The sequence below is a fragment of the Cottoperca gobio genome, chromosome 20, assembly GCF_900634415.1.
Source record: "Cottoperca gobio chromosome 20, fCotGob3.1, whole genome shotgun sequence".
NCBI lineage: Eukaryota > Metazoa > Chordata > Actinopteri > Perciformes > Bovichtidae > Cottoperca > Cottoperca gobio.
Window position 1 is genome coordinate 8,395,626 of NC_041374.1, and position 21,079 is coordinate 8,416,704.

Below are 21,079 nucleotides of genomic sequence, written 5' to 3' on the forward strand. Positions count from 1 at the left end.
CCGGGAATGAAGCAGTAAACAAGAAGCTTTTCAAACAGCTCTTTCACCCTGAAATCATCTGAACATCACCCAGAGGAGCTGTATGTGAGGACTCCAGCCTGCCAGCTGTCTGAGCGATGTCCGATTGAGCCTGTGTGCGACTACAGTCAGAGTCCGGAGAACTCGCAGCAAGAGAGCGTGTTGATGTTTCTAATGTAACAGACGTGAAAGCGGAAGAAAACAAACAAACATCGGAGGGTGAGAAACGGTTACACCAAAAAACTAAAAATGTCAAACTGGAGACGAAGAGATTCAGAACCAAAGCCAAGATCGTCAGACAAATTCAAGGGACGGCAAGATACCCGGTCGTGTATGACCACATTGTAGGACATTTGTTTTATATTTAGGAAACAATAATCAATGTGTTATAGAAGGAAAACATTTATTCTACGAAATCTTAAGAGGCATTTTTTGACCCTCGATCGAGGTTATTTGGTGCATTTTGAGATTTCTTTGCATGCACGATCTACCTGTGTCCCCCCCCCCCTGCCTCACCTGAACTAACCACAGCATTAGTGAGAACGCTTCTACATGTGTGAAAGGGAAACTTATGTGAGAAAACCCCTTCAGACTCACTAGGAGGATTTTTTTTTTAACTAACCTGCTCAGCCCGGTCGTATCCCGCGTCTTGTTTCTCCGTCTTGACAAGAGGGTGTTTGCCTCCTTCGACCTTCACCTCCCCAGGCTCCAGCTTAGGGACCTTGTCCTTCATTCCAGTGTCATCCTTATCCAGTAGGTAGCGAAGCAGGGCATTGTCCTTCTTCTTGGGGCTCAAAGGCTCCTGCTTGAGAGCAATGTCTGCCCCAGAAGCTGTACTCCCGGCGCCCTGGGTCGGGTCTTGGCCCAGCTCTTTGCCTGTGGCCTCTGCAGTGAGTTTGGCCAGGTCTACTGGAGACGTACTGTTCTGTAGCAGTTGGTGGAGGATCTTGTGTTTTTCCTTGAGTGACGTGGCGTGAGTGTTCCCTCCAGCGTGGCCCCCCCGGCCGCCCGCAGAGTCCTTACCCTCCCCTCCAGGGGACAGGGGCGTCTCCAGAGGCTCGGGCTTGGTGGTGAGCAGCTGCAGCAGCTTGGTGTGGCCCTTGTTGTCATGAAGACGATTGAGAGCGTCGAGGCACTCGGGGGGCCCTTCCCTCTCCTCCTTGGGCTCAGCTAGGCTCTCTGTCTGGCCCTGGGAGTGCCCCTGATCCATGTGAGGTCCAAATGAGTCTCCTGCACCACCAGCACTGCCTCCTCCCAGTTTTGACATCAGATGAGTGTTCCCCCCTGACCCTGGCGTGCCCCCAGCTGGGGAGCCGATCTTACGGTCAGGAGAGCCCAGTGTGTGTGCATGAGGGGCCCCGTGCCCGTGTCCTACGCCGTGGCACTCACTCAGGGCCTGCAGAGCGGACAGAGAACTGCTAGTGTAGCTGTTAGCATGGGTGCTAGCCGTGCTACTACTACCTGCGCCTCCAGGCCCTGCACCACACATCCCCACCGGAGAGGGCGAGTGCAGGCCTCCCGCTACACGGGGACTGCCCGCGCCCCCAGGACTCCCTCGGTGCCGCGGCGACAGCATGGAGTTCTGTTGAGGTGGATGCGGCCCACCGGCCGGGCTGGGGCTGGCGCGAGAAGGGCTGTTCATCCTCCAGTTGGGGCCCTGCTGTGGCGGCTGCATGCCCCCGGTGTGGTTGTGTGGTGGGGGGCAGCCAAAGCGGTAGCCCTGCATGTGGCCCCCCATGGCTGCTGGTTCTCTGGGGCCAGCAGGTCCGGGAGAGGAGAAAGGCGTGCTGTTGCTGCTGATGGTGGTGTCTTGGCCCTGAGGCCCCGAACCTGGCAAACTGCCCGGGGTGGGAGGCGTCATGGAGGGAGTGGAGGAGTTCATGGGTTTGGGTGCCATCCCGGGGGCCTGACTGCCAGGACCCATGTCCTGACCCATTCCACAGACTGTCTGCTCCCTGGAGGTGACACACACACACACAAAGTATTGCATCAAAGTTAGAATTCCAGCATCGTGACGATTTCATTACTAACATTTTTCTGTATAAGTTAGGAAAGAGAGAAAAGTGGTCTTGGGTTTTAGTCCTGAGTAATTGTTATTTTGCTGTTTTGTATTTTGAAACTAATGTAGCATCTGAATATACCGCAGGGTGACTCATTTCATTGTGGATTAATCTGTCTGTTATTTTGAAAAATGTCGATCAGTGTTTCCCAAAGCCCAAGACGACCTCCCTGAATGTCTCGTTTTGTCCTCAAACATATTCACTTTACCCTCATAGAGGAGCAACGAAACCACAACAGATTTACATTTAAGAAACGGGAATTAGAGAATATTTTCTTAAATGACTAAAAGAAATGACTCAAATCATGCGATTATCAAAATAGCTGGCGATTCTTTTAATAGTGGACAATATCGATTATTCTTCGTAGCTCTATTTTTGATGAAGTAACATTTTTAGGATTTTATTGCGACTGTATTCCCTGAGACACACAGTTACACATCATCACATCCACACGGAGCACGTGAAGCCATCAGCTCCTGCGGCAACATGTTGCACGCCGCAGCAGCGGGCTAACGTCTTTCCTCTGGACACAGGTGCAGGGAGAGAGACATACCTCTGAAGAATGTGCAGGGACATGTAGAGCTGGGGTTCGTTGGTGGCGGGCGAGCGCACCAGTTTGCTCTTCGTGTGAGCCGACACGATGGTTCCATCAGAGAGGGAGAAGCGGTAGATGGGGCTGAAGGCCTGGCCATGGCGGAGCACTGAGGACACACGAGCACCGACTTCAGTGGATGCAAAACATTTCTTACTTACTGCAAGTGAGAACAACTTTCTCTGGCTTTTGCTTATTTTGTATTGTTGAGGTTGTGTTTTTAGTTTGAAAGTGTTTATTTGAATAAAAGTTTCAGCTTTGCCTTTGTGTGTTTACATTATTGCATCAGTTTAACTTTTTCCAAATATAAAATCTCCAGAATCTTATTCACACGTTCCTCTGCTTTCATGTATCATCTGAACTCTTTTCTTGTTAATTAATGGTTTTAAATCCAGAATTAAACTGAGAGTTGGTTATAATGAACTAGCAGGCTGGACAGAAGAAAACAAAACAACTTCATTTTCTATTCTTGCACAAAATACATAAACTCTTTCAATGACCCATGTCTATTTACAAAAACTTTCAAGGCCTTGATTTTCCCCTCTTAAAATGCACAAACCTGACCTGCAGAAACATGTATGATCACGCTGGTTCGATCAAACACACCAAAGGATTAAATAAATCTGTTTATACATGTAGTATAGTATAAACTAAGAATATGAAGATACTATCTATGAGCCATATGTCCCAGCACCAGTTTGAGTCCCTCTGAAGAGCCGCTAATGACACAGGAGACTCTTTACCTTCCTGCTGGTGTCTCTTAGCGAAAGACATCTCTCCGTCATTCTGCAGGTGGAACCTCTGGATGCAGCGCCTCACCAGATCCTCCCAGCCCGGCTTCATGGACGCCCGCAGCAGACTGGTATCCAGGGACGTTATCTTACCTAAACACAGAGGGGAGGATTAGGGAGGCCTTAGTCCCACACACTTACAAACCCACAGCAGCTGAGCTGATGGGGATTCAATGTCTCTGTCAAACAAACAAGCAGAACATTCACTCTGCGGTTCAGGATTTACTCCATTTAAATTTTAAATACAACTTGTCTGTGCAAGTAAGGCACGGAGCTCAGCGGAGGGGTAGACCTGCTGCAGGAGACGAGTACAAATACTGCGAGTACGAACTGTAAGACATCATGTAGAACTAAGTACTGCACTTAAGTACTATTACTTTACTATTTCCATCTTCTCCTACTTCATACTTGTACTCCACTACATCTCAGAGGCAAATATTGTACTTTAAATGCTACAAGATATTTAATGTACTAATAAATGATATTATTATAGTTTAAGATTCACCCAGCAGTGAATAAAGCAAATAAAATGAGCCCAATGTTTATGAGCTGCAACATGAAAGGGAAGTTCTGGTCACAGACTGTCGACCTCCCTGCTCTTGTATTTTAAAGGTGATTTCAATAAACTAAGTTAAAGTACAAGACCTGGTTCTCTTGACTATATTCTTGCACATTCTTTCTTAGTAAACCGTAACATTGTACATATTTCTTAACTTAAATACTTGTATTCAAACATATATCTTCTACACCAAAGCAAATAAAAAACCTACGATGATCGTGCAGCGAACAGCGGCCCTCGTGCACACCTCTACTAAAGTATAATAGATGCGGTGGGACTACAGTGAATGATTATACGTCAGCAAGTAACTGTGATTGTGCATTTCCGTGCGTCTGCCACACACGTGGGACATCAAAGGTCAGGTGACAGACAGCCGCAGCTCAAACAGGTGTTTACCTCCCAGAGAGCAGACAGAGGTGGAAGCTAATGCCTTCAATCCTCAGGGCCTTCAGCAAGGATGTAATCATCTTTAAATACCTCGACTGTCATGTGAGCAGAGTTATGAAGAAGAGATGTGCCTCTGATGGAGCGACGATGTCATACTTTAAAACGCTTTTAAAAAGGGAAATATTGTACTTTTACGCTTATTTCTTAACTTTATTTACTTTAGATTCAGATTAATAATATAAAATATAATTATCAAATCATTAATCATGTATTATTACAGGTTAGGATAACCTTTACCTTGCCTGGCAGAATATACATTTAAAAAACTCTTCCTTTACCAGCTGCAACATTTAATACAATAATATCATTTATATTATTCCAAAACGGTTGTTTTACAGAATTACATTTTGAATGCAGGACAGATGGTTTAGGTACTTCTTCCCCCTCTAGTTATGATCTACTAGCCTTCACTGTATTTCTGTGGGCTGGGAACATTTGGTTTTGTCTGCAGGTAAAATAAATCCCGTTTGCTGAGAGTTCTTCGCTACATTAGGTCGAGGTTCTGCAGGACTGCTGGTGTACCTTGCAGGTCCTGGCGCGTGGTGAAGCTCTCGTGCGTGGGGAGCATGGGTCTCTCCTTCATGGGCACCCGGCGAGCCACGCAGATCAGACACGACTGAAAGTCTGGAAGAGAGAACAGAGAGAGCGTGTGGAGGACACAGAAGATGAGGTGGAGGATGAAACAAAGAGGACAAGGCAGAGACAGGAGGGAGGAAGGGGGATGGGAAAGGGGAGGATGGGGGCGTGATAGAAACAGAGACACGGAAAGAAAATTAAATGCACGTTATTCCCAGGCAGCATAATTAATACAGTTATTAATGAGCACGGGGATCAGGGCTCCGCTCCTTTCATGAGGAGGAGCAGATATTACTGGCGAGGGGAATGATGGAGTGTGACCTTTGAAGGTGTGTGTGTTGGGCTGGTCTCACCTGCAGTGCCATCTCACACTGATGACACGTCCCCCGGCCCGACATTAAAGATGGCCATCGCTCAATCATGACAGTAGCCTCTAACTCACACACACAAGGACCGGGGTGACCCCAAAAAAGTCTTCCATCTAACTTTTCTGTGCCAGTAATACCCACAATCCCACACATGTTTCTGGCAAAGAAACGCATGCCAGGGCTGACACACACACACACACATTCCTGATTTTGACTCGTAAACAGAGCCTCTTGGGTGGTCCGGCCCTTAGATCTGTGAATCTCTCAATTCTCTTGCTTTCCCTCTCCTTCCTGTCTATAGCTGGACGAATTCCTGCAATCACACACACACACACACACACACACACACACACACACACACACACACACACACACACACACACACACCTCTGGCCTGGGTCCTAGTCAGTCTTTTTGCCAAAGTAAGGCTGGCAAGCAGCTGGTGCACAAAGGACGCCAGAGAAGTGAACAGACAGGTTGAAACATTTGCCTTTCCACTTATTGTTTTCATTCCTCACTGAGCTGCAAAGATCTGCCGACTAATCGATTAGTCGGGAAAGAATTATCTGCAACTATTTTGAGAATCGATTGTTAAAGTAACTTTAAATGTTTTGTGGAGATTTGCTGCTTTTCTCTGTTTTATATTAAAGTGAAGATCTTTGAGTTCTGGACAAACAAGACATTTAAACACTGGGATGGAAACTTTTGATTATTTTCTGACATTTTATAAAATCGAGAAATATAGAAACTAATGTGCAGATAAAGAATCCTGCAGCTATAGTTACGTTCTGCTCATCAAAGAGAGATGTTGTAGGTGACGTGTAGAATATTGCACCCGGTCACATTAATGATCAGCTTATCGTACAGTTATGGACACGACCTCGACATTGACCGTTGTGTTTAATGTCACCAACGTTTCAGACATGATGCAAGAATAAACAGAGTTTTCCCCACCAGCAGAAGACTTGCACAATGTTGTTCACAGCCCAACAGCACGTTTTATTTATGGTTTTATTGTATTTATGTATTATTTTTTAAGGTTATTTATATTTTGTCATCTTAAGAGTTGAAAGTTCAGGTGTACTTGCCTTATTATGCTTTTATATTATCATTATATCTGTATAAAATAGTCTTAAAATGAAAATAATATGGTTTATTGCAGTTATTTCTGGTACAATACATCAGCCTGAGCATTATGCATCAGTGCTTTGCAAAGCGCTGAATGTTTTTTGGATAAAAAGACACGTGTGATGGAAACTTACTCAAAAGTATAGGATCTCAAGTTACAGTAAAGCCATGAGCAGCGGAGGAGCCGGTGACCTCTCAGTGACTCTGCAGGAGAGCACAGCAGATGTTTGTACGAGCGGCTCCACAACGTGTTCAAGGTGTCGATATGTTGAGAATCATTTTATATCCCAAGAGCGGTTTCCAGCTGCACTACAGATTCAAACAGCTCCACCCTTTCCTCCTCGGAGTCCTACGCGCAGGTTTGTGAGGATGTGCATGAATTATAGATTGGCTTTAATGACAGCTGCCCGGCCTCTCGTCTCCCTCGTGTCACTCACGGATGTTAGTTGAGTGGCACCAGAGCGGCTCAGTCAGCTGCTGCTTTTCACATACGAGGTCAGTTATTAGACGGAATATGTCTCAAGGATGTATTCATAACTAAGCTAGAGAAGGTAAATGGCTGTAACTTGGATTCATATTTAAAGGTAATGCTATTAGAGGATGCGTTCAGGCTCTATTCAGTTAAAATGAGTAGTGGGCGAAGGCAAATTATAATGTTATTATGATGTGTTCAAATGTCTTGTAAAATGCAGTTTTTGTTGAGAACCTTGAATAAATATGTTTTTACAGCAAGATAAAAGATATTAATGCATCTTTAAACTACTAATGCCAAGAACCTAAACTTCTAGTATTGTGAAAGCCCTCGTTTAAACTACTTCCTTCAGCGATCAGTCTGATGAGATGCTTATTTGTTTTCAGATTGTGTTGACTGTATACTCCGGTGTTCAAAGATAATCTGAGACTAATTCCTCCCTGAAGCCATCTTCCATTCCTCACTCATTATAGTTATAGTTATATATATATATATAGTCTTTTGTCTTCTGCCTCCCGTAATGACTTCTATTTCAGGACAAATTAATTGTCAAGCAGATTCTCATCAGACTCTTATTTTCCTAAACTTTCAACAGATCATCAAAGCAGTGTGTGCAAGCTGTTCTACTAGTGTCCCACCACCACCACCCCCCTCGGGTCGTACCGTCTCCTTCCTCCTTGATGGACTTGGGCTCCGAGACGGCGAAACACTGCATGGTCTCGTATTTCTGCTGCTGGGGCTCGTGCGCTTCGTCCTGGTTGTCGCTGTGGGGATTGACAAGCATCCGGCAGTTGAATGTGTGACTGTTCCTCCTTGGACCGTCGCTGGACCACGGGACGCCGTTCACTGCGGGGGGACAAGGAGGGGCAGAGGGAGATTTACAATGTGGCCTCCTGCGGATTCTAAGTGATGTTTTTTTTTTTACTGCAGCCAAAAGTGAACAACAAAACGGGGAGCTGCGACGAGCGAGCCAAGAAAGGCTACCACACTGCAAGTGAAAGACATAATGAGAGCAAAGGCGGAGAGAATGAAGGCGGAAAAAGTGTGAAAAAAGGAGCGAGCTGTTGCTGGGTAGAGATCAGTCATAATGAGCAGTTGAGCCCGGTGCCATCCATCCACAGCCACGCATCACAGCCAGGCCTCCATATGCATGTCCTCGAAAACACCTCTGCCAATCTTTCTCCTCTCCAACACGTACACAGGCGCGAGCAAACACGCATGTACACACATGTACAAGCAGACGCACACGAAGATAAAGAAGGAGAGACATGTACAGTCACACACACACACACACACACACAACTCATTTAACTCTAGCAAACTCCCAGCACACTCCATCTGGTTTGTGATCTCATTCAGTGCATTGATAATCTCCCAGTATCTGGGACACAGCCCGCTGATCGTTTCCAGGGTGCTGCGCTGCTGCTCTCCCACCCAGATGGCTGAGCACTCAGACCTCAATCCTGAGCACCAGGAGACGAGAGGAAGGGGAGCGAGCCTTAGACGGAGCTGCTGGTGGGGGGGCACTGACATACATTACAGTCAGGCAGGAAGTGCACAAAGGTATGCAAGAGAAACCGTTTAAATGCATATTTATTACCCGATAAAATCCATTAATTGTGAATTTATTTCTAATATTGAAGACAAATAATCTCTATATGCTGCAGACAATATAAAGTGTGTTTATTCAGCGTCATGTGACAATGTTTTGGGCAGATTTTCAGTTTGATATTAAAACTTTTTCTGGAACGCGATTTGTTATTAATATTCAACAATCCAAATCTAATTTTATTTGCATATTTGCATCTTCCAAAATGTACCGTTCAATGTACAGTTCATAAAATGACTTTCTTATATTAATTTAAACAGATAGATCTAACAGATCTATCCAATTTAAAAACTATTAATTTATTAAAACTCTTTAATATTATACCTGTAAAAGTGTCAGTTCAACTGTTATTCTTGTTATCTCTCTTTAGTCTCATCTATATTGTGCTATTATTAAAAAATATATTTTTAATAGTTTTCAAGAAAAGAAAATGTAGCTAAACTGGAGGATAGAAAATTGTCTTATGTACCAAAATAAAAGTTCTGTTTTCATGAGGTGATGCTCGTGTAGAGACTTTGCTTTTCATGAGGTGAGGAAATGAACTTAGTGAGAAACACACACAGAGAGAAGAGAAGAGAATATAAGAAGGAGGGAAGTTGCTGCTGACCGGGGAAAGAAGCTGAAGTAAGGAAGTTAATTAGCTGAAGAAGGAGAAGGAGAAGGAGAGGAAGGAGAAGAAGAAGAAGGAGAGGAAGGAGAAGAAGGAGAGGAAGGAGAAGAAGAAGAAGGAGAGGAGAAGAAGGAGAAGAAGGAGAAGGAGAGGAAGGAGAAGAAGAAGAAGGAGAGGAAGAGGAGAAGAAGGAGAGGAAGAGGAGAAGAAGAAGAAGGAGAGGAAGAGGAGAAGAAGGAGAGGAAGGAGAAGAAGAAGAAGGAGAGGAAGGAGAGGAAGGAGAAGAAGGAGATGAAGAGGAAGAAGAAGGAGCCAACGCTGCATATAAAACTTTGCATTACCCAGGTCTCCCAGGTGAGTGATGCAAAGTGACAAGAGAGAGAAGAGAGGGGAGAGAGTGAGAGAAGTGAGAGAGAAAGCGAGAGCATGAGAGAGAAGAGAGAGAAGAGAGAGAGAGAAGAGAGGGAAGGAGAGGAGAGAGAGAGAGGAGAAGAGAGAGAGAGATGAGAGAGGAGAGAGAGATAGAGAGCAGTGAGATGAGAGAGAAGATGAGAGGAGTGAGAAGAGAGAGAAGAGAGCATTAGGAGAGAGAGAAGAAAGAGAAGGAGAGCATAGAGAGAGAGAGCGAAGAGAGACAGAGAGAGAGAGAGGAGACAGATAGATAGAGATAAGCTAGGAGTTGCGAGAGAGAGAAAGGAAGAAGTGAGAGAGATAGAGATTAAGATGAGAGAGGAGAGAATGAGAGAAGTTGAGACGAGATAGAGTGAGAGAGAGAGAGCAGAGAGAGCGTGGAAAGAAGGGAGAGAAGTGAGACAGAAGAGGGAGAGAAGTGAGACAGAAGAGAGAGAGGACACAAAGTGACAGAGAGCAAAGCCACGGCGGGACACAGGCTGGAGGGCTGACCGAGGGATTTAGGAAGCAGGTTCTTGATGAACTCGGCGTGATCCCCGACGTGCAGCACGCTGTAGACGCTGGTGTTCATCAGCTCCTCCTGGTTGTAGCGCAGGTACTGGGTCACGTTTTCAGACACGAACACGATGTTCCCCTCCATGTTCACCACAAAGAAGAAGCCGTCCAGGGCCTGAGGAAGACAAAGAGACAAACTTTATTAAATCTGCTCTACCAACAGCCAACAAATCTCCTCCAGCTTCACCACATGTTCACTGAAGGAGTTCCAGAGCTTAGAAACAGCAAAGAGTCCAGTAACACATGCAGAGCAGGTCGAGAGCGGATTCTGCAGACTTCCACTGTTTCTGTATTTCTGGTTGTTTGTGGTGAAAAGAAGCAGAAGTTTTGGTAATTCCCTAGTTTCATTATTGTAAACGTATTTTCTTTAGTGCAACGTGTGCCTGACTCTATTATTGTACATTATGTGTGTGTGTGTGTGTGTGTGGTCCATCCATCACCCTGCAGAGACTCAACATCAGTGTGTGATAGGAAGCCTGTGTTGTAGAGATTGAAGGAGGACTTAATTGAAAGACTACAGCCCCAGGTCGGCCATTACACCCAACATGGTGTGTGAGGCCATCAAATCACCAGGAGCCCTTAAAAAGGAAACTGGTGGTTGTAAACGTGTGAAGATAAGAGACAGAAGGTGTTTGCTCCTCACCTCTGCTGTTTTCATTACATGCATTTACATCGGTTTTTACAGGGATGCAAAGATTTATCGTCTCCTTGTTGGCGGCCATCAGCACGTAGACAAATAAGATGACATTCGTCGATGGCCGATGTTTATCTGCGTCTCATCCATTTTGCGCAGGTTAAAGGTTATCTGCTGTAACAGTAACCAGCTGGAGGACACGTGAGGTTTGTTTACAAATGACAAGGAAAATGTGTGAGTATTACACATGTAGTTCATGTTTCACAAATCTATTCATACAACAGTATTTGTGTAAGTTCTTCTCATCGAGGTCGTAAAGCAGCTTTAAAACCAAATGACTTTTAGAATTAATATTTATTTGCTTCCTTGGTACAAAAGAGGAATAAGTAACAGAAACATCAGTATCACCTGAATTTCACGCTCTATTAGTTTAATGCATAAATGAAGCAAATATCTTTCTCTGTTTTCCTGATATACTGTAAGACATACTGCCAGCTGCATATCTGATGGTCTCTCTCTGCACTTTAAATCGACTGCCTGTCTCTGCAACACCATACCTGCGCTCTACCAGCGGGCTCAGTGTTGGGGCGTGGCAGCCATGATGTCCCGGGGTCTCACATGATCACATGGGGACTAAACTTCTTCCCTCGCCTGCATTAACGCAGCACGAGCTGAAAATAGACTTAAGGAGATCTCATCTATCACGGCGTGAAGCAGAGCTCATCCAAAACGCAACACGATTGTTCAAGTGAAGTGTGTGAAGACTCAGGACAACGTCTCTCCGACTCCTCCAGACATGTAGAATGATGTTCACTGCTGAGCTGATACAAATCAAGACTCGAAACAAATACACGTGCTGTTGTCTCGATGAATGAACGCTATTGTTTGACCTCCTGCAGTATTGTTGCGAGTGAATTGTTATTTAAACTGTTATTAATGATTTGATGCTTTGCAAACACGTTCCTCTCTTCACGCTGCGTTCACAGCTTCACGAAGCGTCCGTGTCTCTAAAAACCTGTTCAGAGCGTTCTCTGGTGGGCTCGCTATTTACCTTAAACACTTTGTATTGTCTGTAGCAATGATTTAAAAAACTAATTATAGTAACTAAAATAAGCAGTTATTAAACTGAAACTATTGTTATTACCTGGTTAAAAAGCTAATAAAAAGAATAGATTCATGAGATTGAACATTAAAGATTAAAGGTTACATGATTCTACACAGTTCTCCCGCCGTGTATTCTGTACGTAGACACTAACCCTGCCTCTAACAGAAACTAACACTAAATATATAAAAAATAAACCTTCCTGAAAGACTTTCTAAAAACACTGAAAACTAACAAAAATGAACAAAATAAATGATTATTAAAGTATTATAAAGTTGTGTTCAGTTACTTGTTCAACATTTATATTTCTAAAGATTAGATAAAGAGCTACAAAGATTAATCGATTAATCGCCAAATATTTCTGATAAATTGATTAAAATTCTCTGATTCCAGCTTCTTTAATGTGAATATTTCTGCTTTCTTTACTCCTCTATGACAGTAAACTAAATATCTTTATATCAAAATAAAGATTGTTTTTGTATTGGTCACTAGTATCTAACAGTATTGACACTCGGCCTTCTATTCTCTGGCGGTGTCGTCACACAACAGCAGCCGTAAGGAGCAGGAGCAGTCATGTACCAGAGCAGGACTCGCCCCCAGAGGGTTCAAACAGCAGCACATTAATGTTTGTTCACGGACTTCTCCGTCCTCCCGCGCTCGCATGAGAGTGGGCAGCGAGCGCCTTGGAGGAGGGTCACGGGGCGCGTGGGTGCGTTTCCTGCCGACAGCCATTCTCTCTCAGAGCATCCTGTAAAGAGTCCGCGCTGGCGGACATGGCTGGAGCAAAGTGGGTGTGAATGGCCGATCGCCCTGTTTTGGGGCTGCTGACAGATGGGAAAGCATTCAGGCTGCACAGGGCTATATTTAGCCGCGAGTTAGTATGTCGATTCAGTGACGCTGGACCAGGAGAGCTATAAATATTCCATGACAGGACAGATCTAGAGGCGAATGAAGAGAAGATGGGGAGGGAGAGAGAAGAGGACTGAACCAGTAGGAGAGAGAAAGGGAGGGAGGAAGTGAGTGAGAGCAGAGGCTCAATGGACTGATTCATTCGCCAGGCTGTTGCTTTCTTTCCCATTATACGTGAGCACTTCAGTGGCCCTCCACAGGACAACGAGGCCATTGCTCCGCTTGGTGATTTACAGCCAATCGGGGGCAGATACAAGACGCTGGCAGCTTTTACTAAACACAGCTAACACTCACACACAACTGACCCGTTTGGGATTGTTCTCCGTGGATCGCACTGGATCGTGCTTTAAAGAGGAGGGTGTTAGTATGAGTGTGTGATGGTATTTAGATACATGAATAAGCAAGAGAACTACCCACCTCCAGCATCATTGGTCCCAAGGCATCTTTGTCAATCACACTTTGGCCTGTGGATGAGACATCGGCCTTCTGCACCTCCTCCTCGTTTGCTGCTGCAGCTTTTTCTGTGGACAGGAAAGTCGAGGACAAACGTTTAGAGGTTTTAATAAGTAACTTATTGTGTTGTTGGGGGAGAAAAAGTACATCACAAAACATGCAGGTCAAAGAGAGACAACTGACATTATATGACACAAACTTTAAAAACAAAGAAAAAACATTTTGTCCCTTTTTTAAAAACATGTTTTCATATCTGAAACCTGAGCGGCGAGCGGCGAGCGGTTGCTGTAAACGACTCAGAGCTCGCAGCTGCTCCGCTGCTGACAGCCTCTGGGTGGATTGCATTGTCATGTGCAAAAACAGAGAAAGAAAAAAGAAAAGCTGTTCTGGAAACACTGACGGTGTGTAAACAAGTTGTTACTATCAAGTCAGACAGACTTTACAAATATTAACTTCACCCGTTTCAATTAATACACATTCTGTGATCACAGAACTATTTCTGAGGTTATTATGTATTCATCAGATTAATAAACACAATTAAAACGTTTTTTGATTCGAGGTAAATAAATCAAACTTAAAATAATAAATTAAAACGTACAATATGTCATTTCCTGCCACTAGTGGTCAGAACAATGGAGTTTGGTGCATCATGGGAGTGATTCCTCCTCCTCTGATTAAAAGCAGTAAAATATTTAACCAGCTTTTACTTTGAAAAGCTCTTCAGCGCTGACACTCTTTACCTGCGGGTCCCTTCTCAGTTCCTATGGAACGCCTTTCTCAAATAAGTCGTCCGCGTGACCGCGTGCTGATTTTGGGTTTCTATGTGCGTCTATAGAGAGCACGACTTGTTGCAGATGCAGGTACTGATGGTGTCTAACGGGACCTTTACAAAACACAATTCTTCTAACGGTACTATCTTCACAAACAGAATCCACTGCTCAACAAACAGCCACAACCCTCTGAATGTAGCGAGTATGCGTTTGGTTTACTTGCTGGTGAAAGGAGAGCGGCGCTCCTGTACCTGCGCTGTGCTGCGGTGCGTCTGTCCATGTGAGTGATCGGGTTAATAACCATGCAGAGAAGCCTTATGTTCCGAGCGTAGGCTGCCCTACTTTTGGAGATGATGATGAGAGGCGGAATATGAGTGGGCTGTTGGGGGGGGGGGGGGAGGGACACACACATTTAACTGTCGCACCATGCCAACAAGAGGGCTGACCATATGGTGAGAGAATGTTGTGGTGAAAAGCAAACAAAATCATGTCCTTGCTTTCTTCTTCTTTTTTTGGGTGTAGATGTGTGAACGCTGACACAAATGCAGGTTTCCCATCTGTGGGCTCGTGCACCGCCGCACAGACCCACATTCATCTCTTTCAGCATTAATGATGTGTGCATCAGCAGGACCTCTGCGGGCCCAGCGGGGCCCAGTATACCAGCACAGCTGCCCTGGGTACAGACCCATCACTCACTGTCAGTGCAGCCCTCACCGGCCCTCCGTCCCTCTGCAGAGCTGTGCCACAAATACAGGAACACATTCTTTATGTCTAATAACTGCGACAACCTTTGAGGGGTGCAAATCATTCATAACATTCAATCTGAAATCGATTCTGAATATAATATTAACTCAGGATCTCCTGCAGTCCGCTGTGTTCTAATGATGGACTTCAAGAACAAGTTCAAGTTATTCAGAAAATTAAAATGCTGCTTGTAAACCTTTTAATTCTCACACAATAACTTGGTGTTTAAGATTACTGTCCATCAGTAGTACTTTCTAACTTCTTCTGTAAAAATTGATTTGTGGAAGTTGCGAATCGATTCCACTAAAATCCCTAACCTTTTCCATCTTCTCCTATGTTCCATGTCGTGTGTTGGAGCATCACATGTATAATGAACACAAACAATGCAGTGAACCGTCTCGTCTGCTGTGTTGGCACGAGCGAGCAGTCCGGAGTGTAAAGGAAGCTGTAAAACTCTTTGCTGTATTTAGACGCTCTATAAAAGAAATCATAACTCAACATATCGTCGATTAAGAAGCAACAAGCTGGAAACGGAAGACGAGCCTCTGCTGAACGTGTGCAGACGGCACGAGGAGCACACGGGGCTGAACTAACAGCGTTCAGTGGGACGCCACTTCTTCAAAAGGCCATCACTGCACCTGCAGTTATTTAATACATTCAGTAACCTCAACGTCAGAATATATTTCACGCAGAACACGTGAACACAGGGCAGATGTATATTATGTAACACAAAGACATAAACGAGCTTTCACTGGTCCAACAAGCTGCAACTAATCCATTAATCAATGTGTCTCTAAAATGTCACAAAACAGTGAAAGATGTCCGTCCCAGAAGTGTCACGGTGCAGGTGTGTTTGGTGTCCTCTTTGATGTACTCAAGTTTTAATTGAGGGCAGAGAAGTTAGCAGGTGAACTGCATCTAAGTCAACTGTATGGCACGTTTGTATCGAGACAGTGCCGCCTCCTCATCGTCTCGTCTACGTCCTGGTCACATGTCCGTCCCTGTTCCTTAAAGTCCACAATGACGTCTTTAAATGTCTTGTTCTGTTACTTTAATGTGATGGAAAACAGAGAAATGCAGCAAATCTCCACATTTGAGAGGCTGAAAACATAAGTTTTGTATGAGAAAGGACTTAATAGATGATTGATAGATTGATTATCAAATTATTTTTCTGCCGATGGACTAATCGAGTCGTCGACTGGCGGCTGCAGCTCTGTGCATGGCTGCTGAAGCTAATGACCCTCTGAACTGAGCAGGACGAGGTGCAGCCGCTCTACATGACGGTTGGTTGGACATGGAGGTCTGGAGAACAAAGCAGAGACGCGAGGAGTGTGTAGGCCTTCCCTCAGGCTGCTATACAAACACAATTATGCCTTCAGACGCAGGCAGTGGATGTCATTCTAGCCTAGTGTAAAAAAAATGGGAGTGAGGAAACAAAAGAGAGGGAGGGGGGAGAGAGGAACAAGACAGTAGAGTGAGGGAGGGACGGACAGACGGTAGCCAGAGTTTGTGTGTGATTTTTGCATCACATTGCTCACATTACATAACACTTGGCTGTGTGAGTCACATAAAACAAGATGACATCACCAGCCGCTCTGATTCATGTGTACCTCCAGTGGGCCGCTCTTTGTCTACTCGAGCTGCCTTTCCTGCACGGTCCCAGCTTATTCACAATTTACTACTTCCCTCAATGTTTAACGAAAACTACAACTTATTTTAGTTGCTATGTCTGGACATGTAGGAAGGAGCGTCGTAAATCCAACAAGAAAAAACCTCAACTAATTGCTAAAGATTAGCAAAAAGGAGAAGCTGGCGGGTGAAACTGTGCTGATCCATCCGCCTGATGTTCTGGCTCAGGGTGGAAGTGACCGGCAGCCAACACAAAAACTGCTCCGGTTCATCCACCTTATGATGAAGTGATGGAGGGAACATTAAATCACTGCTGCTGCGCTTTAATAACAACATTATCGTGTGTGGAGCGGATCCCACACCATCATATTCATGCCACCAGAGAGCCACATGCGGGTGTAGTAGAGACATTAGAGCACCTTATTCACAGCAGTGTAACCAGAGTTATATCTCACGGTGCATCAGAGAGAAACTAAAGGGAAATAAAAGTGAAATAAACTCTTCAACAGAAAGGTAACAGAGTATTTGTGTCCCTGTCAGCACCGTGATGTTTCTTCAGCAGAGAGACAAAGTTACAGATTGTTGTCAGCTGATCAGTCTCATAACTTCTTCAGTTATTTAACAGTTTTCTCATGAAGGAAGAGTTACAAAATGTCTGTGCATGCTGTCAGTTATAGTTCTCGGTGCGTCTCTACATGAAGTAAACAGTCGAGTCGTACCTTGCTCCTTTATTTGTCTGATCTGTTTCACAGTTTCCTTCAGGATTGCACATTTGTCAGGCTTGACGTTGAAGTTGTCGATGTCGTTGAAATTGGCGAAGATCAGCTCAGCGAGCTCCTCGATGTATTTGTTCTCGTGCTCGCGGTTGCGCTTCTCGTTGCTCCGCTTTGGACTGCGGAGACAAAGAGAAGACTGGGGTGAGAGAATGCAAAAGAGGAAGACGGCGACAGCAGGAGGGATGCAGTGTACGGAACAGAGCGCGTGGGTAACGTATGGAAAGAGAAACTCCAGCACGGTAAGAAAGCACACATTCTGCACACACGACCGAAGAGACGGCTCATTCTCAAAGCTGCTCGATGACACAGTGCATCTACTGTAAAACCTGGAGAGGGATACGGTCAATTATTCTCCTTAAGGCTTGAAATGTATCCCTCGGCCTCTTCAGTGTGCCAACATGGAGCACCGCATCAATAAAGAAAACCCTCATTCTTGAGTGCTTGTCTACGGATAAATTATGCAGATTTATTGTACAGACAGTGCTGCGGGGTTAGAGCAGCCATTCTGCCTAAATACAATGTTACTGTGCTTTAGTGGCTGGAGCTTGATTTCACTTTAACCATCACCTTTGTTTAACGGGTAGCAGAGCAGTGGGCTCAAACACTAGTGATGAAAGGTCGACTGTGACACGACTATTACAGACACGAGGAGTTCCAAGTCTTACCTGGGACCGGCAGAACATTCTTTGCGTTTTCGTGACTCTGCCCTGGCAGGGTCAGATGGGTTTTCACCGACTCCACTCATCCTCAATGCATATCAGCGTCTGGAAGAAGAACACACGGACACCAAACGTAAGAAAACAAGCGCATATTGGCAATATCTGCAAGCGTGGGGGAATGTTTGTGGACCAACTGACCGACAGAGCGAGCTGCAGAGCTGCTGATGGCGGCTAAAAATACATACAGGACATTTTCTTATGTAGCATAACTGGACTACAGGCTACAACTGCACAACCCTGAGCTGCAGAATGACAATAAATGATCCTTGAATTTGATGGATTGAATACAAACTCTGCAGAATTATCAGGAAACCACTTATAAATCGTAGGTGAGTGAGCATGGCAACATCTGCGTACAACACACACATTCACACAACCCTGCGCTGGGGGCACAGGTTGATCCACTCGGGGAGAAATTAGTGAAAATGGAGCGGAGAAAGAGATTCAATCATTTCTCTCTGATGGCGCAGCTCTCCCCAGAGACACTGAAATGAGAACACAGCGCTTTGCCCACAGCACCAGACTGCATGCTCCACCATGTACCAAGAAAAGCCCATTCGTTACACGATACCAGCGAAGCTCACAGTGAGAGCAGAGCGGGTTTATAAATCACAACACGTGTTTACAGAGGACCTCCGAGAACACGCTACCTGTAGAGGATTACGTGTTACTCGCACACTAAATGTAATGTCTGGAAATCAAGCTGCAGAGCACGAGATGTTAGGAAGTAAGATTCATGCTGGGACTGTTTTGTGCGATGCAAAGTGACAAGCTGGCTGAGGGCTGTTTCTGTTGCACACCCCACGCTGCCATCTTGGGTTTCTCTGCAATTTAATGCCACGAGGTTATGATATGAATTCATGTTGTGTTCCTAATCTAAATATACGCAGAGCTGCAGATGTTGAGCGTGCATACTAAGGGCGTGGATCTCATTTCGATCCCTGGCGTCACGAGTCGATTCAGAAGTGAAAATATTTCACATTTATTTCAGGCTCAATTTGCATTTTCAAGAACAAGTTCAGGTTATACAAAAAAAAAACGCAGCCCGTCACATAAATAAGATTAATTGTCTTAGACCAGCTGCTTTAAATTTGTAGAAACATGCCAATTAAAAAGAATTAATTGCTCACATGTAAAACGTATTTTGACTTTGTGTGTTATTAATGTCCATCAGTAACGATGTCTCGCTGCTTTTGGACAAATAAACGTTTCCAAAAATAGATTTTTGGAAGTTAGAATATTAGAAGATTCTTACAAGAAAGCACCCCCCCACACCTATAATCTATAGCATATTTTATTCTGCTCCTGCGAGTCAGTGCAGGCTGAACTTCAGGCCACTTAATGAAAGACGATCAATTATTGATCAAAGTAATGTCTTATTAATTACCATCATCATCTGCACAGAAGTTTGATAGCAGCTAATGGACGATACATCTGCTGCAGAGAAGATGTGAACACTTGTCGATTTCCACAACAAACGGTGACATTTAAAAATATATGCATGAAAGACAAGTCTTCTTGTAAGATGGTGATCTGCAGCCATTTGCTTTGAGAGCGTTACGGAGAGAGAAACCTAGAAAATAACTTCTTCCCAGCGCAGTGCACAAGGTTGGAGCACGCTGTGTTGTGATACACTCTCAGACACTCTAACCATGGAAACGGCTGCGACACACACCGCTCACTCCTCAGCCGTTACATAAGGCAGAACAGAGCGCAGCACAATGTGGAGCAGGGAGGAGTAGCCCAGCTTAGCAGAAGCAGGCTAAACTAAAAAGGGAGCTAGTGACCATGCAAACTTCAGTCTGACCTACTTTAAGCTAATAGTAAGGTTTGTGTGCTCAGGCGGAGGAAGTCAAAGCTGTGGTGATTGGCTGAGAGGCAGAGGAGACTGAAGGGTAAGACTGGACTGTTAGCATGTTCAGCGTATGGACCGGTAGTGGACATGTGCATGTGTCCTTGCAGTATGTGTCTTCGTGCCATGCTGCCCACTGGAGCTGCAACAGTCCATAGCAGAGGTTATGTGCTTTTATTAATGACAACAGAAACAGGCCATTAAAACTCTCATAGCTAAGTGGCACTCTGCGTTCCTATTGGTCCTGCCTGGGTTTCCAGCACAAGTTACCATGGGGATTCTGGACTTGATTGGTTGTGCGAGTCCCGCCGGGCCGGATATGATTGGTTGCCTTCGTCTCCTTGACATGGCAGTAATGACGGGTCAGTGCACGTTGAGACAAAAAGAGAGGGACTGGAAGTAGCAGGCACGTCTCAATGACACCGACACAGACAGTCAGACTGCAACGCAAGAGGGCCGGCAGGCCAGCTGTGTTGCTGAGGGGTCCGGTCCTCACATGGGCAGACTAGTGAGGAGGAGGTCCGGGATCTCTAACACAGCTGGACACTGGTGTTAGCACCGTACAGTCCCTGAGGTAACGTCAACACCGACCACTAGGGGAGCCTTCAGGGACCACCTTCTGAATGACAGGACGATGTGTTGTAGAGTTAAAAAGAATGGATCATCTGAGCGTGTGTGAGGGAGATGCATAACATCCGCTTGTAACTTCAGTTTCACGCGGTGTCGCTTTGTGGATCCCTGAACATCCAGCCTACACTGAGGGGACATTAGAGACAGACGGCAGCATCCATGTTGCTTCCATGTCTTTGTTTGGGACAGAAAGTGTCCTCTCGTTCCACACCATGTGCTACAGAACATTATGTATCCTTTTTAACAAACATAATTGTTGTTCTAATATTGTAACAATGTAAATGAAGTCTTTAACCACACACACACACACACACACACACACATACACAGATAACAACGGAACAAACAATCACGTTTACGGCTCTGGATGGAGGCCGAGCTCTGTCCATGATGATGATACCAATCTACCTTCGACAGGACACATGAATATAAATTATTCACTTGCACTTCTGCCACTTAACGAAGAAAAGCACAACAACCAATTTCACCTCGTTAAACTGAGTCATTTAAAAAGGAAACCAAGAGCAACTCAGACACCGTTCAGCTCTTTAACCCCGTCAGGTTCGTTCAGGAGGAACTCTCTGATTCCCAACACTTACAATCTTAAACTGTAGATTTAAAAAAGGAACATTTATAGACTAGTGTCCCATTTAATTTAATTAAAC

At 44.9% G+C, this 21,079-nt stretch overlaps 1 protein-coding gene across 4 annotated transcripts in view; it reads right to left on the minus strand.

The window, feature by feature from the left end:
- The window catches only part of ncoa2 (nuclear receptor coactivator 2), a 66,598-nt gene that overhangs the window by 25,099 nt on the left and 20,420 nt on the right, over positions 1-21,079 (minus strand). For all 4 annotated transcript variants that reach the window (XM_029457923.1, XM_029457924.1, XM_029457925.1 and 1 more), the window contains 9 exons: positions 17,879-17,977; positions 17,157-17,329; positions 13,259-13,362; positions 10,134-10,311; positions 7,675-7,857; positions 4,990-5,091; positions 3,414-3,554; positions 2,632-2,779; positions 641-1,973 (listed from right to left, as the gene is read on the minus strand). In XM_029457923.1, coding sequence (XP_029313783.1) covers positions 641-1,973; positions 2,632-2,779; positions 3,414-3,554; positions 4,990-5,091; positions 7,675-7,857; positions 10,134-10,311; positions 13,259-13,362; positions 17,157-17,329; positions 17,879-17,958 — 2,442 coding nt within the window. In that variant the 5' untranslated portion in view covers positions 17,959-17,977. The remainder of the gene's footprint in view (positions 1-640; positions 1,974-2,631; positions 2,780-3,413; positions 3,555-4,989; positions 5,092-7,674; positions 7,858-10,133; positions 10,312-13,258; positions 13,363-17,156; positions 17,330-17,878; positions 17,978-21,079) is intronic.